Source organism: Tachypleus tridentatus, chromosome 8 (assembly GCF_004210375.1).
Source record: "Tachypleus tridentatus isolate NWPU-2018 chromosome 8, ASM421037v1, whole genome shotgun sequence".
Lineage (NCBI taxonomy): Eukaryota > Metazoa > Arthropoda > Merostomata > Xiphosura > Limulidae > Tachypleus > Tachypleus tridentatus.
In genome coordinates this window covers 24,755,151-24,772,556 of record NC_134832.1, presented here as the reverse complement: position 1 = coordinate 24,772,556, position 17,406 = coordinate 24,755,151, and the positions used below count along the sequence as shown (strand labels likewise).

The 17,406-nt window shown below is 33.9% G+C and overlaps 1 protein-coding gene across 1 annotated transcript in view; it reads right to left on the bottom strand.

Moving 5' to 3' along the window:
• The window catches only part of LOC143258692 (dual specificity calcium/calmodulin-dependent 3',5'-cyclic nucleotide phosphodiesterase 1A-like), a 134,200-nt gene extending 133,022 nt beyond the window's left edge, over positions 1-1,178 (bottom strand). The window contains exon 1 of the mRNA XM_076518112.1: positions 646-1,178. Within this exon, the coding sequence (XP_076374227.1) occupies positions 646-727 (82 nt within the window). The 5' untranslated portion in view covers positions 728-1,178. The remainder of the gene's footprint in view (positions 1-645) is intronic.
• Positions 1,179-17,406: the final 16,228 nt, after the last annotated feature.

Below are 17,406 nucleotides of genomic sequence, written 5' to 3'. Positions count from 1 at the left end.
CCAGTGGAAGAGGTTTACCTTTTGTTACTAGAACTGATTCATGTCTCTGTAGTAGAGCAAGTAAGGATTTAGGTTCCATTCCTCGAGGACACAATTTGATACAAGACACATCATTCACATTTAATGATATTTCAACCACTGTTACATTTAACTGATATCACTTGTGATATAATCAACATGCTGTAATAATAGCTTTCGTTATTGTTCCTGTTGCAAAATGAATACCGTTTGCAATTTGAATGACCAAAACATACAATAATCTGGTTCCTACAAGTCGTACTTTCAAAGTCAGTTAAATCACACATTTTTCCTATGTTCTTTGACAATCAATAACGATTAATTAATTAATGATTCATCTGGGGATTTAGTTTGTTAACATCCTAGTAAAATGGGTACTTCTTTAAGAATGTTTATGAAATTTCTGTCAACCCTTTCCTCTCCTTTATGTAATAACGCTGCAACCTTATATTGAACATTTTTATAGAAATGCTTTTTTTCAAGATATCTCTAATTTGAAATTTTATCTAAAATCTCCACAGCAATTTTAAATCATACACGTGTTTTTCTACACACCAAATGAAACAACATATCACATAATGCCCAGAACTTTTATAGTATTAATGCATTTGAAAGAATCAATCTTACCTATTGTATAAGAGCATCCGTCTAAAAAAACTGTAGCACTTTTACGTTTTTTTATCTGTAGAGTATTCTTTCTTGTAGCCATCGTGAAGGATCAGTTCCTATTTCTGTATCACCAGAATATCTATGTAAGTTATCAGAGGACTATAATTGATACCTGATGCACAACATTAAATATTACAGATATAAAGAAACACATTCTAACGTCAAAAAGTTCCAAATCTTTCTCCCTAGAGTTCGGTGCCTTCGAGATTTCAGTGATAAAGTAGAGATGAAAAGACGGATATAATGACTTAAAATAAAGAAAATGATGCTTATGTGACAACTTGTCGCGTTCAGTTCGGCTACAAATCCCCTGTAAATCAATACATGCCTTAGTTTAGTCTATCTCGTGTTAGAACAGGTCCAGATGGAATTAAGACTAATTTGCTTCATTTCTGCTTCTATGGGGTACATCGATCGTTGGTATCACTCCCTAAATGTGGTGTTCGTACCTCTTCGTTGAGAAGACTAGTTTGTACTCTTACTAGAAAGCAAAGCAAAAAGCGATTTCCTGTCAAGTGGTACTCACGTCAGTGAAAACGTCATTTCCTTGCTCGTTGAATGGATGAATAAGCCGTCAGTCAATGATTACACAAGAGTAGAGACACTCCGGTAAATAAGTAATATATTAAACTAGTGAAACATTGACAACAGAATAACAGGTTAAGAAACAAACAAAAACAATAACCTCTAGTTCTTTTAGGAATATTTCATAAGAAACTACATACTTATATAAAAAATGTGCAAAATTTTTGTAGTTCATATGTGCTTTATTTGTATAAACTTGCTTAAAATGGCGCGATCCTCTTTTTTCTGTTATAAGCATTGAAAACGGGCTATAAAAATATATTTTATTTGAATGATGTTCTTGTACTAAAGAACACAATTTCTATGTAAATCGAAACACAAAAGAAATTTTAAATTTTGAGTGATTAAAAGAATGACGCATGCGCTTTTGTGAGGTTTCACTTTCACCTATCAAATGTTTTGTGGATTATTCATATTGTATTCTCATCGTTTTCCTTTCTTAAGTTAAGTTAAATAAGTTAAGTGTTATGTCTCTTATTACACTCAGTAATCTGAATTGATTTGTTATTTAAAGTTAAGGTTTCTAGCTTTATATGATTTTGTGCAAACAAAAGAGAGAGAAAATATCATTATATTCGCATCAAAAATTTACCCTCCTCTCCCTTTATATATATATACACACACCGCTTTGCGAAATATTTTGTAACAATATTTTTATGTATGGCTATTGTCTATTGAAGGGTTTGTTTGTTTGTTTGTTTGTTTGGAAATTTCGCACAAAGCTACTCGAGGGCTATCTGTGCTAGCCGTCCCTAATTTAGCAGTGTAAGACTAGAGGGAAGGCAGCTAGTCATCACCACCCACCGCCAACTCTTGGGCTACTCTTTACCAACGAATAGTGGGATTGACCGTCACATTATACACCCCCACGGCTGGGAGGGCGAGCATGTTTAGCGCGACGCGGGCGCGAACCCGCGACCCTCGGATTACGAGTCGCACGCCTTACGCGCTAGGCCATGCCGGGCCCTATTGAAGGGTACCACGTCATTTGACTGCCGCCACATTTTACTACCGCACTAAATGTTTTCAAAAGAAAAATATTTCTTTGCACAGTTGACGATTCATTCTCAAAAATTACATTGAACTAATAAACTATCGCCCTAAGATTGATTAAAAATAAAATTCGATAATAAAGTAACTGGATAAGTTGCTGGAAAATAAAACAACAAAGTTATTAAATAATCTGCTGGAAAAAAAAAAAAAAAGGCTACCGCTGTATAGTAACCACGTGCACTATTATTTATTTTTCTAGGATGCCCGGTGTAACGATTTCAAATTACCACCGTTTTCAAGTTACCCCCCGGTACTTTGAAAATGATTTCATATTACCGAGGGAGTAACATGAAATCGATTTTAAATTGCCCCCTCTTCTTACACCAAAACGACAAACATAATGATTGCTTTTAATAATTGTAGTGCGTGTCGATTTTGATAATAGGCAAAATACCTATTATTTCTTTTATTAAAATTGATGATTTATATAAGATAAAAAGTATTTTAAGGGCTCGTCCTCGCCAGACCACAAGATCTACATACTGTCTTCGTTCAATATATTGTAATTTATACATATTACTTTTTTATATTTCTTTATGCCCACTGAAATAAAAATGGGTGATTGATAGCATGAGATATAGAACATGATAAATATTCGAATTTTTACATGTGTAAATTTACACACACTGAGTGCGATAAAAACGTTTAACAACTTAACAAACCGTTAAAACGACTCTATCGGAAAGGGGGTAGTTTGAAATCAAGAGGGGTAAAATGAAATCAATTTTAGACTACCCCAGGGGGTAACCTGATATCGATTTTGTCCTACCTCCCGGTAATATGAAAACGAATTCAAATTACCGGGGGGTAACATTTACAGGGGGTAGTTTGAAATCGTTACACCGCATGACCAGGTGGGTTAAGGCGTGCGACTCGTAATCTGAAGGTCGCGGGTTTGCATCCCCGTCGCGCCAAACATGCTCGCCCTTTTAGCCGTGGGGGCGTTATATGTGACGGTCAATCCCACTATTTGTTGGTAAAAGAGTGGCCCAAGAGTTGGTGGTGGGTGGTGATGACTAGCTGCCTACCCTCTAGTCTTACACTGCTAAATTAGGGACGGCTAGCGCAAATAGCTCTCGAGTAGCTTTGCGCGAAATTCAAAACAAACAAACAAATTAGGAGTACACATTTTACGACGTTATTTTTATGTTCCAGGTTTTTTGACATGATAATTGTTGCTATTATAATATTCCTACAATATAATTTGTATACATGCAGCAATTAGTTATTACATTCTAGAGGTTTTTACTGCAGTACAGTGTCGTAAAAGCCTACTGAAGGAACTGATTATTGGATATGAAGTCTGATATATGTTTCACTTTACAAAATTGTACAATATTTTTAACTTACACAAAAATTACTAGCTTTTAATGACCAAAGTTTGTTTTAGAAGCACACACAATACTTTTGGATGTCATTGTTAATGGACTTTAATCATATATATCTTTTATAACGGATTTATAGTTATACGCTTATTTTAATACCTACGTGTGTTTCAGTTTGATGTATGTGACAAATATTGTTGAATGTGTTTTGCGTAAGTCCCGTTTTTTTTGTAAATTTGTGGAAATTTTTTTAGAGTAAGAATCAACAATATTTGTTTTACGAAAACGTTAGCGTGTTCGGACATTGTTGAACGTTCTAGAAATTCGCCTTAAACTATATAAATCAAGTAAAAATATTATCAATAAGCTACAAACGGTGCACTATTAGCCTCGGAAGATGTAATTGTGATTAACACTTACTAATCGGAAAAATACAGAATTTAACCAGAAACATTTGTAGATTTCGAACATTACAAATTTGAAAACCAGGTTATAAGCGGCGTTAGGCCAACCGAACTGGCTAGCTTAAACGAGGTGTGACAATATCAACTCAGAATTAATTTGCTCGTCGTGGACCTAGATTGTCGATAAAATATTCAATTCTAGACCGAGTATAAGACTCCGTATTGTTTGCAAGTTTGTGAAACTTGTATATAAATCATCATTTGTAATAAATATTAGTGATAACTGTTATTATAAGTTGTATTACTATTTGTATATTAAAATATGCGTGTGCTGTTAAGAAAGAAAATTGTGTTTATCCATTTTCTTGGGAAATATTATAAATTTAATACATATTGAAATTCAAATAACAATTAAATTAAAATTTCTGGGTTTCTGAAATCGTAACATGTAACGTACGTAACACAATAAATTGGAGACTTCTTCGAAATAAATTATAATACGTAACCATTTGAAACATGTGATAAGAGAAAAAGCACTTAATAATGAAGACCCTGCTAAATGAACACACACTATCATAACTCTTTAAGAATTAGAATGATATTTGCTTTTGACCATATTCTTGCAGCTTATTCATAATATCCAACATCTCTCTTATTTAAGCCTCGAGCAATTTCCTTACATTTCAATGTGATTTGCATGCGTGAATATGTTACGTGTTTAACAAAGTTATGGAGAGAAGCCTCATAAAAAGTCTTGTAATGTTCGAAGTTCAGTCATCGTTGACTTTTAAGCGATATCGTATGGTAGTGTTTATTGCTATAAACCTTTATAGGTATTTCTTTTATTTTTTACGTAATTATAACAAATAAGTTTTGTTTTCAATGTTCTAGCTTTTTAAGTTAGTGCATAGCAACGGAAACCTAATGAAAAGGTATAAGGATTTCTAAACTAGTTCCTTCACCGACCAGATTCCCGTATGTATAATGACAGAGTAGATATATATCTAGGAACAATGTAAGAAATAGAAGTTAGCATATGTTGCGATACAATGTTGAGACACAATTAAAAATATAAGGGTGGAGTGAAAAGAAAATAATTGTGTCTTCAGAATATTTGTAGTTCAAATCTAGTACATAAACCGCCCAGTTAACATTTACTACTGGGGACAAAAAGAATATTTTATACTGCTTGAGCCCTACTTCTTATTGTAAAATATTCAAAATATTAATGTATGCGATAAAAGAACTTATTTACATTAAAATACGAGTACGAGTAGTATCATTTACATCCGAATCTTTCTATGGAAATACGTGTACAGAGACATATATATATATATGTACGTTTATGGTCCTACATTTGCACGTATTATGCTAGTATTAATATTTGTATTACATTACATTGCAAATAATTCAATTTTATTTCACGGTAATATATTTGAAGTTAAACTGCTACGTTAGTTTGAGAACGCAAATATTTTCTGTATACTTTTAAAAAGTAGTTTTGACCTTTAAATAAAGGCAAATATAAATAAAACGAAAGGTGTATATACTACAACCACGACTGAAAGATGTAAAATACGTAAAAACGTTCACAATACAGGTTGACGATTAATCCGTACCACAGTTGAAAGATAAAAGATACAGAAAAACGTTCACAAGTGCACTGGCATGTATTGATTCTTTCAAAACAGACGAATTCGGTTAAAAACACTCATCTCCTCTCACATTTCGTTACACTTCGTAACTGAGCAATCAGAAAGGTGCAAATACTTGTGATAGTCATAGAACAGCCACCACACACACATACAAGGTAAAATAAATAAAAATATCCCGTGAAAGATTACATAGTATCCGTGACTGTTTTCCGATATGAAAAGTAATACATTGGGGTGAACGACTTAATATAACTTGAGAATAGAAAGAGTAGAGTGATCTATGTCTTATTTATATATCCGTTATGTACCATTCGTTCCTATGCAGTATGACCGTGATATAAAGTAATTATATTAACAATAGTTACTTTTATCCCTGAATTTAACTAAAAGCATTGTTTATATACACATTGTAGCGTATCAGTTGTAAATATGTATAGGAATCCAAAGTGAGGTTCGAAATGTCAAAATATTCCATAAAATTCATAAATAAGTACAATGCAACATGGACACATTTAACAGGAGATGCATTAGAAAATAGTAAAGCGAAACACAAAAAGTTACATCTCGGCACCTTTTTGTATACCTATTATCTTGATAACCTGACAATAACAAAACAGAACATTTTACATAGTTTAAAATAAGTAAATTAAGTTTTTGTGAGTGAATTTCAGTAGTGGTATAGTTTGACAGACTAATCTTTAGAGATTAAAATAACAAATTATAATCATAATACGGTTTATAATATACAGTAGATAAAAAACAACTAAAAACGTATAATAACTACGTTAATTAATAAGACTAGTTCCTTCGCTGATCGCAATATTTGGACACTCGTCAATAATTTAACGGTTTTTATGAATCTGAAGTTAACAAAATGATAATTATTTATAATGATCATCTTACGAAATCCAGCAGTCTTTAATTGAAGTATAAATAAGTGTACTTAGATACATTAGTCTTATAAAGGTTTTAGTGCGTAATTTTTCTTGTTCTTCCCAGCTGAAGATAGATATTTAAGTAGATTACGTTTTCATCTTACAAATAACCTAGGAGATGAAAGCTTTAATATGATAAATTAATTCTTCAGTTACACATTCCTGATCAGTAGGGAAAAATCATGCGATTATGGAACATGTGCATGCTATTAGTACCACCAAAACACAGAGACATATCCTATAACGTAAAAATATCATACTATGGAGATGTATTATTCACAGGTTAAACAAAAATCAAAGTAGTGAGCATTGCAGTGAATGAAATATACTAAATATTGATCTCGCAAAGAAAATTAAAAACTCCATGTCATACATACTTGATGCATATCACCTCTTATCTAGTTCTGGCTGTCCTGTAGTCTTAATAAGTACTTGGCTTTAGGACAAAAGGTAGAAAAGTACATTTTCACAGAATGAAAATGGAAATTCGAGCTAAAGTAATCTAATCGAAAACATCTCGGGTGTGAAAAAGGCGAAACTACAAAGGAATTGATCGTGCAACTTTCGGGAGTTGGCGGCCAAATGAGTAGCTATTTAACTTCGTCATCAAGTAAATTGTACGTGTATGTCAACATAGGTTTGTTTCATTTATTTGAAGTTACTCACAAAGTAACATAATGGGTTATCCATTGATATTACAGATATCGAAACCCGGATTTTGGCGTTATAATGTCGCAAACATACCACTGTGCCACTGGCGGGCACCGATATAGGATTAATTTGCTCTTCGTGAAGAGTAAATAAAAGATTCAGTTCCATACCAGATAGAAGACTGAGTATTGTTTGTAAGTTTGTAAAACTATTGTATATAACGCAATACTTTTAATTACAGTTATTATCAAATGCATTATTATTTGTATATCAAAATATATTTGTGCTAAGAAATAAGATTGTGTGTATCAGTCTTGTTGGAAAATATATATATGATACACATTGACATTCAGTTAACTTATAAATTAAAATTAAAATTTACGGCTATTTGAAATCGTAATGCCTAGCGTACATAACATAATAAATCAGAGATACATCCGAGATAAATGATAATACGTAACAAGTGTCTTATAGCGTACACTGCTAATAATCTAGGCTCATTTTATATGTTTCCATAACAAACTTTTATCTAATCTTCTAGTCTTGTATCTGTGGACATATTACAATGTCACATAAACTTCCAGCAAAGAATCTAAACTTATATGTTTTTGGGTATAACACTGAATAATAAACCTTCAATTAAACGTGAAGACTGTGATGATAATGTATCATTGCTTATTAATTTTTCAGGTAAAAATCTAGGTTCTCATTTCTTTATTGATGTTATATCATTGCATAACATATATAATAATATTCTATTATATTATTACACAGCATACTTGCTATTAATAAGTACGTGTGGTATCACACTGTTGTTTAACAATATATTTTAACAATACTTTCGGTAAGAATCTAGACATGTCAGTGTAATGATATAGCAGCGTTATATAACGTACGTCTAGCTTAGAAAATAGATTCATCTTAGTAACATTCTTGCGAATCAAACCTCTAGTTTAGTGGTTCTTAACCTGGGTTCAATCGAAATCCAGGGATTCGGTGAGTCAGTCTCAGGAGTTCAGCGGAAGTCAAGACACACACACTGTGCGTGTGTCCGCCCCGTTTACCCCACTCGTATGATTCGTGACGTCATGCTCCACTTGGCCTTAATATCTGTACTGCAGGGAACTTCTTACGCTTAACAGTCAGTCGACTTGTGACTGTAGTAATCGTGCGTCATTTGTGATTTTTTCTTATTCCTTCAATCCCTTCATACTAACTATGTCGAGCAAAAACAGAAAGTGGTCAGACGAATATGTACTATATGGAATCACGTGTATAACGGAACATGACGGGAGTCAGCGTCCTCAATGCATGATTTGCAATGCCAAGTTGAGCAATCTAGTCTAGCACCGGCAAAACTAAGAGAACACTCCCTAAAGCTGCATGGAGATGGGAAATACAAGAACACAACACTTGCTGAATTCAAGGTAAAAAGAGCCAGGTTCAATGAAAGGCTACTTTGCCTGTTCTTGGCTTTGTACCCATCGACAAAGTGATCCTCACAGCATCGTACGAAGTTACGTAATTGATCGCAAAGCATGGCAAACCACACACCATTGGTGAAGCACTCGTAAAACCAGCTGCGTTGAAGATGGCGAACATCATGCTGGGAAAAGCAGCTGAAAATAAGTTATCCAAAATTCCTCTTTCAAATGACACCATCAGCAGCAGAATAGATGACAAGAGCGATAACATCTTGGCTCAAGTAGTTGCAGATATGATTTCAAACCCAGCAATATTCAGCTTTCAACTCGACGAGACCACCGACGTTTCCAATCTAAGCCAGCTTGTTGTATTCGTGCGCTATGTGAAGAACGATGAGATAAGAGAAGATTTTTTTTTTTTATTTTGTAAGCCTCTTACAACAACAACTAAGGCAGCCGACGTGAAGAAACTTGTGGATGACTTCTTCAAAGACAACGATCTTTCGTGGGATATGGTTTCTGCAGTTTGTTCGGACGGAGCTCCAGTCATGCTGGGATGAAACTCTGGTTTTGATGCGCTGGTGAAAGCCGATGCACCACACATCATTGTAACGCACTGTGTTCTGCACAGGCATGCGTTGGCAACAAAAAACCTTGCCTTCAAAACTGGCAGAAGTATTAAAATTGCAATGGAATGTGTGAACTTTGTGCGAAATAGTGCCCTGAAGCACCGCATCTTTAAAGAGCTGTGTAATGAAATGGGCTCTGAATTCGAGGTTCTTCTGTACCATTCTAACGTTCGGTGGTTATCCCGGGGAAAGGTGCTGAATCGTGTTATCGCCATGCGTGTGGAATTAGCCCTGTTTTTGCAAGAGCACCAACATGTCATGCAAATTGCTTCGAAAAAATCCGAGTTCATTCTCATTTTGGCGTACATGGCCGATATATTCAATGCTCTCAATCAACAGATACAGGGCGGTGGAGTCAACATCATCGAGGTGGAAGAAAACCTGAAGGCTTTTCAAAAAAAGCTACCGTTATGGAAACGACGAACAGAGAATGATAACTTCGCAAACTTTCCCCTGCTGGACGACTGTGTAAGTAAGATCGAAGATGTGTCTGAAATCGGAGACATTTCTGTACCCGGGAAACTGAAGCAAGCAATTGCCATGCACTTAGATGACCTCACTAAGTCTGTCAACCGATACTTCCTCACCAGAGAGTCATATCCAGCATGGGTGAGACAGCTCTTCACGTTAAGTGTTGCGACAGCAGATGTCAATGATGAATACCTCGACGAAATCATTGAACTTCAGCAGAGCCAGGTTCAACAGCAACTTTTCAGAACAACAACGCTCTCAACTTTTTGGTGTCACCAAATCGTAGCGTATCTTCTTATTGCTAAGAAAGCCTTTGAGATACTCATACCGTTTGTTACAACGTATCTTTGTGAGCAATCCTTTTCGAGGATGGTAGACATAAAAACGAAGACTTTGTTGGAAAATGATATGAGAGTGGCACTTGCCAAGGTGAAGCCGCGCATTTCTGAACTTGTCTCTGAAAGGCAACAGCAAAAGTCACATTGATTTGCAGTAAATATTCATTGAGTTATGTTTTTGTTTTTGTGTGAAATTCACGTTTTGTTGGTTTTGTTCTTTGAACACAGTGATATTGCGTGCAACTAATGCATGGTTCATTTTGTGCACTAATAAAATATCTACTTATGTTTTGAATGTGAAAAAATCATATTTTATTTTTCCAATTACGAAGGGTTCAGTGAATACAAGTACGAAACTTCCTGGGTTCAGTACCTCCAACAAAGTTAAAAACCACTGCTCTAGTTAATAATCTAGACTCATTTATGTGTTGCTATCATACTGCTGCTTTAAAACAAAACAAATTATGAATCTGGACTCAGTTGGGAAAAGACATTCATATTATTTCATAACAAACCTTACCTCAGAATCTAAACTCATCTGTGTTGTAACATCGTAATTGTATTGAAAACACCCCTTTAAGAAAGCAAAAGTTTTTAGATTTCTCGATTGGATAATGAAAAACTTTAATATAAATGTACGTCGTTTAGGTAATATTTTTTTCATAACCCAGTCGAGTCTTCAGAAAACTTTTATTATATTAAAAGTGGGTTCTGTATTAGACTCATCTATACATTGATATTTTACTTTTGTATAGCAAACATCTTGCTAAAAATCTGTGTCGTCACGCGATAACGTTGCATAAAAATATTTCAGTTAAGAATATAAGCTTATCTCTTTAGTAATATATTACCGTCTAGTAATAAAGCTCCATTAGAATCTAGACTAATTTATACTGTCGAATTATAACCGCCAGCTAACAATGTATACTAATTTATTTAAGACAACATAAAGTCAAATAACAAACTTGCAGCTAGGAGCCTAGACTTATCTCTATTGTGTTATTATAACGTTATATAGAAACCCACCCAGCTTAAAATCTGGATTCATCTGTATTGTGACGTCTAACTCTCTCATCACACACCTCTAGCTAAGAACATAAAATTATTGATAAAATAAACTTCCAGCTAAACGTCCAGACTTATTTAGGTGGTGACAAAATATTGTTGAACAGAAAACCACCAACTTTGAATCTACTAATCGGGGTATAAATATATTATTGCGCAAGAAAATCAAGCTAAGGATCATGATTTATAATCATCTGTGTAAAGATATATTGTAGTAAGGCAAAATTTCACTCCAAAATATAGACTCATGTATGTTCTAACTCATACTGTTGCGTAACAAACTTCCAACTGAAATTCTTGACTTACCTGTGCAGTGACATCAGATTGTTGCATAAAAATTATCCAATTAAATAGTGGTGCCTTTTTGTTGCATATTAAACACCCAGCTAAGAATTTATGTTGGTTTGTGTAAAAACATCATATTACTAAAATAAAAAAGCAAGAGCTATGAATCTAGGTTTATATGTGTAGAAGCGTAATATTGTTGTTCCACAAACTTCCAGTTAACAATGAAGTGTTATAAATGTATTGATATTGCACTACAAAAAACAAACTCTTGACTTCTAATTAAAGGAGTAATCTGTTTGATAACATCATGCAACAACATGTTAAACATTTATATAAGAATCTGTAATGAAATCATTTTCTTTTATAACATACCTTCAAATAAAAATCTATAGTCGTCTGCGTAGCAACGTCATTCTTCCGTAACAAATGTTAATCTAAGAATATAGACTAATGTTTGTTTGTTTTTTGAATTTCGCACAAAGCTACTCGAGGGCTATCTGTGCTAGCCGTCCCTAAGTTAGCAGTGTAAGACTAAAGGGAAAGCAGCTAGTCACCACCACCCACCGCCAATTCTTGGACTACTCTTTTACCAACGAATAGTGGGATTGACCGTCACATTATAACGCACCCACGGCTGAAAGGGCGAGCATGTTTGACGGGGATGCAAACCCGCGATCCTCAGATTACGAGTCGCACGCCTTAACACGTTTGGCCATGCCGGGCCTATAGACTAATGTCTATCGTAATTACAATATAATATTCAATAACAAACTTCCAGCAAAAGGTCAAGACTAATATTTGTAGTAACACCGTATTACTAATTTACAAACCTGTACCTAAGAATCTACACTATGTAGTTACGTCGTGTCTTGCATAAATATTTTTCAGATAAGAATTTAGAATAATTTGCGCAGTGACATCACATTATTGCATGACAACCTTTAACCAGTAATCTACACTGATGTTTGTAGTTTCTATTATTACCGTATATCTAACCTTCAGCTGATAATCTACACTAATCTTTGTAGTTATATGATATTATTGGCTAACAAACCTCCAATAAAAAACATTGATTTATATCAAAGCACTGTTGCAAAAATATCTCCACTTAAGAATCTAGCCTTATGTGTGTAGTGATATAAGGTTATTGTATAACAAACTTTCAACAAAGAATTTTAACACAGTTGTGTAGTGATATATAACAAATCTCCAACTAAAAATCTACTCTCATTTATGAAGTCATATTATTTTTTCATAACTAAGACCCGTCTAAAAATTTAAATTCTTTTTTGTAAAAACATTATGTTGTTATTTAACAACACTCCAGGTGTATTAACTCAACTGCGTAGTGACATATTAATGGTGCATAACAAACTTCTGACTAAAAATTTAAACCCACTCATTTAATGACGCTTTGTTGTTGCAAAACTAACCTTCAGCTAATAGCGGCATACAAAACCTTCAGCCGTAATCTGGACTAATCTGTGTAATAATGCATTTTTATATATATAATCTGAATTAATTTGCATAGAGATATCAAATTGTTGTATAAAGACAAACGAACAGTGTGCTTTCCACTTGTTTACAAAATGATATATATATTATTATATATATTCGAACTAGTTAAACATATGATAACAATGTTTTTATACTACAAAGATCATGAGCATGTCATAAACATTCTATAAAGTCCTCTTTTTATTGCCAAAATCCTCTTAGGCTTATTTAATCACAATATAATTTCAGTTCACAAGCCGAACTAACTTTCTCTATTCTTATTCTCCCTGACCCTAGTATTTCAAATATCAGCTGTTCCTCTTGTCAAAGTGCGCTCAGAATAGTTGAAATATTTTAGAAATTGCTTTGACGGAATAAATTATACTTTTTATCTCTCTTAAAACGGTTAGTTTTCCTTAGCATATTAAAGGTTAAACCTATCAATCCTACCGCAGTTAACTTTACACCATAACTTTTCCTTGGCCGTAACTTTACTCTCTTCTGTTAATGTTTGTCTGTCTGCTGTTTCCCGCTCATCTCATACTATTTATATGTTTATTACAGAATCGTCTGCTCACTATATTCTCTACAGCAATGAACACAACTTTCAATAATGATCTGCTTTTAACTTTCTTATGATAAAAAACTAAACAGTCGTAAAATATTAATTCACAAAATAAGGTAATTAATAGTATCTAAACTAAACAGTTTTTTATATTATTTCGAACATTGTAATAGTATATTATTGCATAACAAACGGGGCCTGGCATGGCCTAGCGCGTTAAGGCGTGCGCTTCGTAATCTGAGGGTGGCGGGTTCGCGCCCGAGTCGCACCAAACATGCTCGCCCTCCCAGCCGTGGGGGCGTTATAATGTGACGGTCAATCCCACTTTTCGTTGGTAAAAGAGTAGCCCAAGAGTTGGCGGTGGGTGGTGATGACTAGCTGCCTTCCCTCTAGTCTTACACTGCTAAATTAGGGACCACTAGCACAGATAGCCCTCGAGTAGCTTTGTGCGAAATTCCAAAACAAACAAACAAGCATAACAAACCTCCAGCTAAGAGTATTTTCTTTGTAGTGACATCATACTGCTCGTAATAAACCTTCATCTATGAATATAGACTCATTTATTGACAGTTACTTTCCAACCCTTCTTTATTTAGAATGAATGTTAATGTAATGTTTAGTACATTATCATTGTACAGATATCTACATAATGAAAGTCGCTAAACTGGATTGTCAAGTAAATTCATATAAAATAAAACATTAATCATCCAGCATGTATTATTTGCCGATTCATGGTCATAATAATTATGACAAATCACAATTATAACAATTCACGACAGCTGATTCCTAAAACTTTGTTATAACAGTGCTCGACTGTATAAGACCTAAAGTTGCACCTATTTATGTATGGGAAAAATATTATGCTGTTAAAATAGGTGTTTTTGATCAAAGCTAATTGATAATAGTTTCTTGAGCATCTGCAAACTATAAGGCTTCATCTTCCCTTCTCTCTGTACATATATTTATGTACATACATATATATAGACTGGAGTATTTACTAGTACTATTGTAAAAATGTACGTTAGTCAGATAGAGCATGATCAAACGTGGCAACGCTGACTGTAGCGATATGGTGAGGCTCCTAAGGCAGTCAAACTCTGTATGAAGATTGACTATTTGAAATGCAACCTGACATATATATATATATAGAGTGAGAGAGAGAGAAACTCAAATATTTACCACAGCGAGGTTAAAATTTCCTATAACATTCAGCATAATTCTAAATTGAAACAAAATCTGGTTTTTTGAATGATGAACAGTCAGAATCAAATTGAAACATTTCCACCATAAACTCAGCTTACACATTAATGAAAAATAATGTAATAGCTCTGTGTACAAGGAAAAAAATTCGAAGAGATTAAGTTTGAGATGTATTTTGAAGAATAGACTAATAGACTAATAAGAATTTTTAAACTAATTATTAGTTAAATAAAGTCGTTGGATGTATTTACAATTTATTACAATAATTCTGTTTATGTCAACCTACGAACTGTAACTCCAGAGAAACAATCCACAATAACGACAAACACGATTCAACAAATATTCCTTTCCAAGATTTATATGGTACACTCAGGTTCAGTTCAATTCTCAGCTACTGACGTAATCCAGTTGCCATGGAAACGATCGACTGATGACATGCAAGGAGTTACGTGTTTGTTAAAACGTAAACTTCACACTCTATAAAAGATTTGTCAAATTATAATAAATATTCTAGTGCTAGTAGCTTGAATCTAATGATGGTTTGTTGACAATATTCTACATTGTTTTTCGTAAACTATAAATAAATTCTAAGTTGGTCGTCTATGCAGCTGCTATGATCTATCCGCTCTTTATGAACTTAAAAATATATTCACATATGCATACGGGCATAGAAAGAAAGGAAGAGAAGGTTGTTGCTATTATTTACGAGAATTCGCATGTATCTTTTCGAGCACTTTAAATGATAGACGTCCTTAATTTGAAATGAAGCACTAAAGAGAAAGCAGCTAGTCAACATCGCTCACTGTCAACTCATGTGCTAATATATTAGAATAATGAGATTTGACCATCACTCTTATTACGCGGCCAAGTCCCCAAAGTGTGGATCGCGATCGTTTTTTCGAGAATAGCAGAACGCTAACCAGTGAAACTCGGATCCATTAGTTCGACATGATAACCACTACCATGATAACCACGTAATTCGTAAACAAATAAGTGTCCATAATTCCGATTGTTTTTGAAATAATATTTGATCTCTGAAGATTTGAATCCTATTACTTTTGAACTTGTTTATCAGAAAACAGCCTGAAATTTGTTGCACTTGAACCCCTTCTCTTGCTGTGGTCAGTAGCCAGCTGTCGGCGACCACTAATTTTCCTTAGTGGCAGGTATAATGACGTTTCATTGCCACATTTAATAACATCTTATTTCAAAAGTGTTTGAAAAATCCAATTAAAGAAAATATCTTTATTAATGACGATCTTGATAAATGTAAACTTAACTTTGAAAGTCGAAGAAGTTGTCACTTTTACCTGTTGACTCACAGACTAACTACAACAATATATATGTAAAAACGGCTCGTTTGGGCTGAGAAATGTTTTTACGTAGAGGAGCGAACAACGTTTCGACCTTTTTCGGTCATCGTCAGGTTCCCCAAAAAAAGTGGGTTTTCTCGACACACTAACTACAACAATACTATGCTATTTTGGTATTTATAGGGTAGAACCATTCACCTTACATATTACATTACATTTCATTTGCAAATACATTAAGTTTCTTTACATGTGTGGTGTTCTAACAAAGTGGCAAAGTAGTTTACACATAATATTTATAATTATTTGCACATTTCAGTCGAATATAAGCAATATAATTGGCTAGCTTATAGCTGAGCAGATTATGAGCTATTGATTCGTTATGCTCTAAAATAATAATCTGATTTAACTGTATACTGTATTTAGACTCTAAAAATTTCAATTTCGACTTAATTACACCCCAAATTTCTGATTAGTTGTCTCATAAGTCACAACTTAAGTGTATTAATCTGGTTTATCATAGAGAAAGTTCTCAATTCCATAGTTTGTATCTCCTACTTTATTTTGTTGTGTCAGAATTTTCACGCAAAGTTACGTAAAAAAGATATCTACATCTACTCGTCCATACCTTGGAATTGATAGATATAGACAGCATCCACTGCCAACTCTTGGAAGAGAAGTTTCACCATTGTACTTACAGCACCCTCACGGTCCCAGAAAGTAAATAGCGCTTCTATGAGAACGGATTCCGAACGTTGAATCCTTGGATTCACAGTCCGATCACATAACATCTAAGCCACGTTTGATCCGAAAGTTGTATCTATTGGGTGTGTTTTATGAAATATTTTGGTTATCTAATCTACTTATGTTTAATATTTTATTTAAGGCAAAGGTACTGAGGCTATCTGCAACTATTCCTTTCTTTGAACAAATGACTAAAGAGAAGGCAGTCATTCAATAACATCTTAAGACTTATCACTTACGGTAAGATATTGACTGGCACTCTTATAACGCATCTACAACCCACATGGATTAAATAAAAGAGTTAATGTACACTAAAGATACATAGTATTTTACAACTTTGTTCCATACAACAAATACCATAACAAATATGGTCTTTTTTATATTTCAGCTTTTATCTATAAAAAAGTTCCAGAATCTTAAATTACGATTTTAAAAAAGCAATATCTGTATTTTCAAGTTGTTATGAGTGATGTTTATAGAGAATTAGAATACACCATTTTTAGTGTGATTTATTTCACTGATTACTGTACACTGTGTTCTAATTTGGTATTGGTATAAAATAATTGTTTACTAAAACATT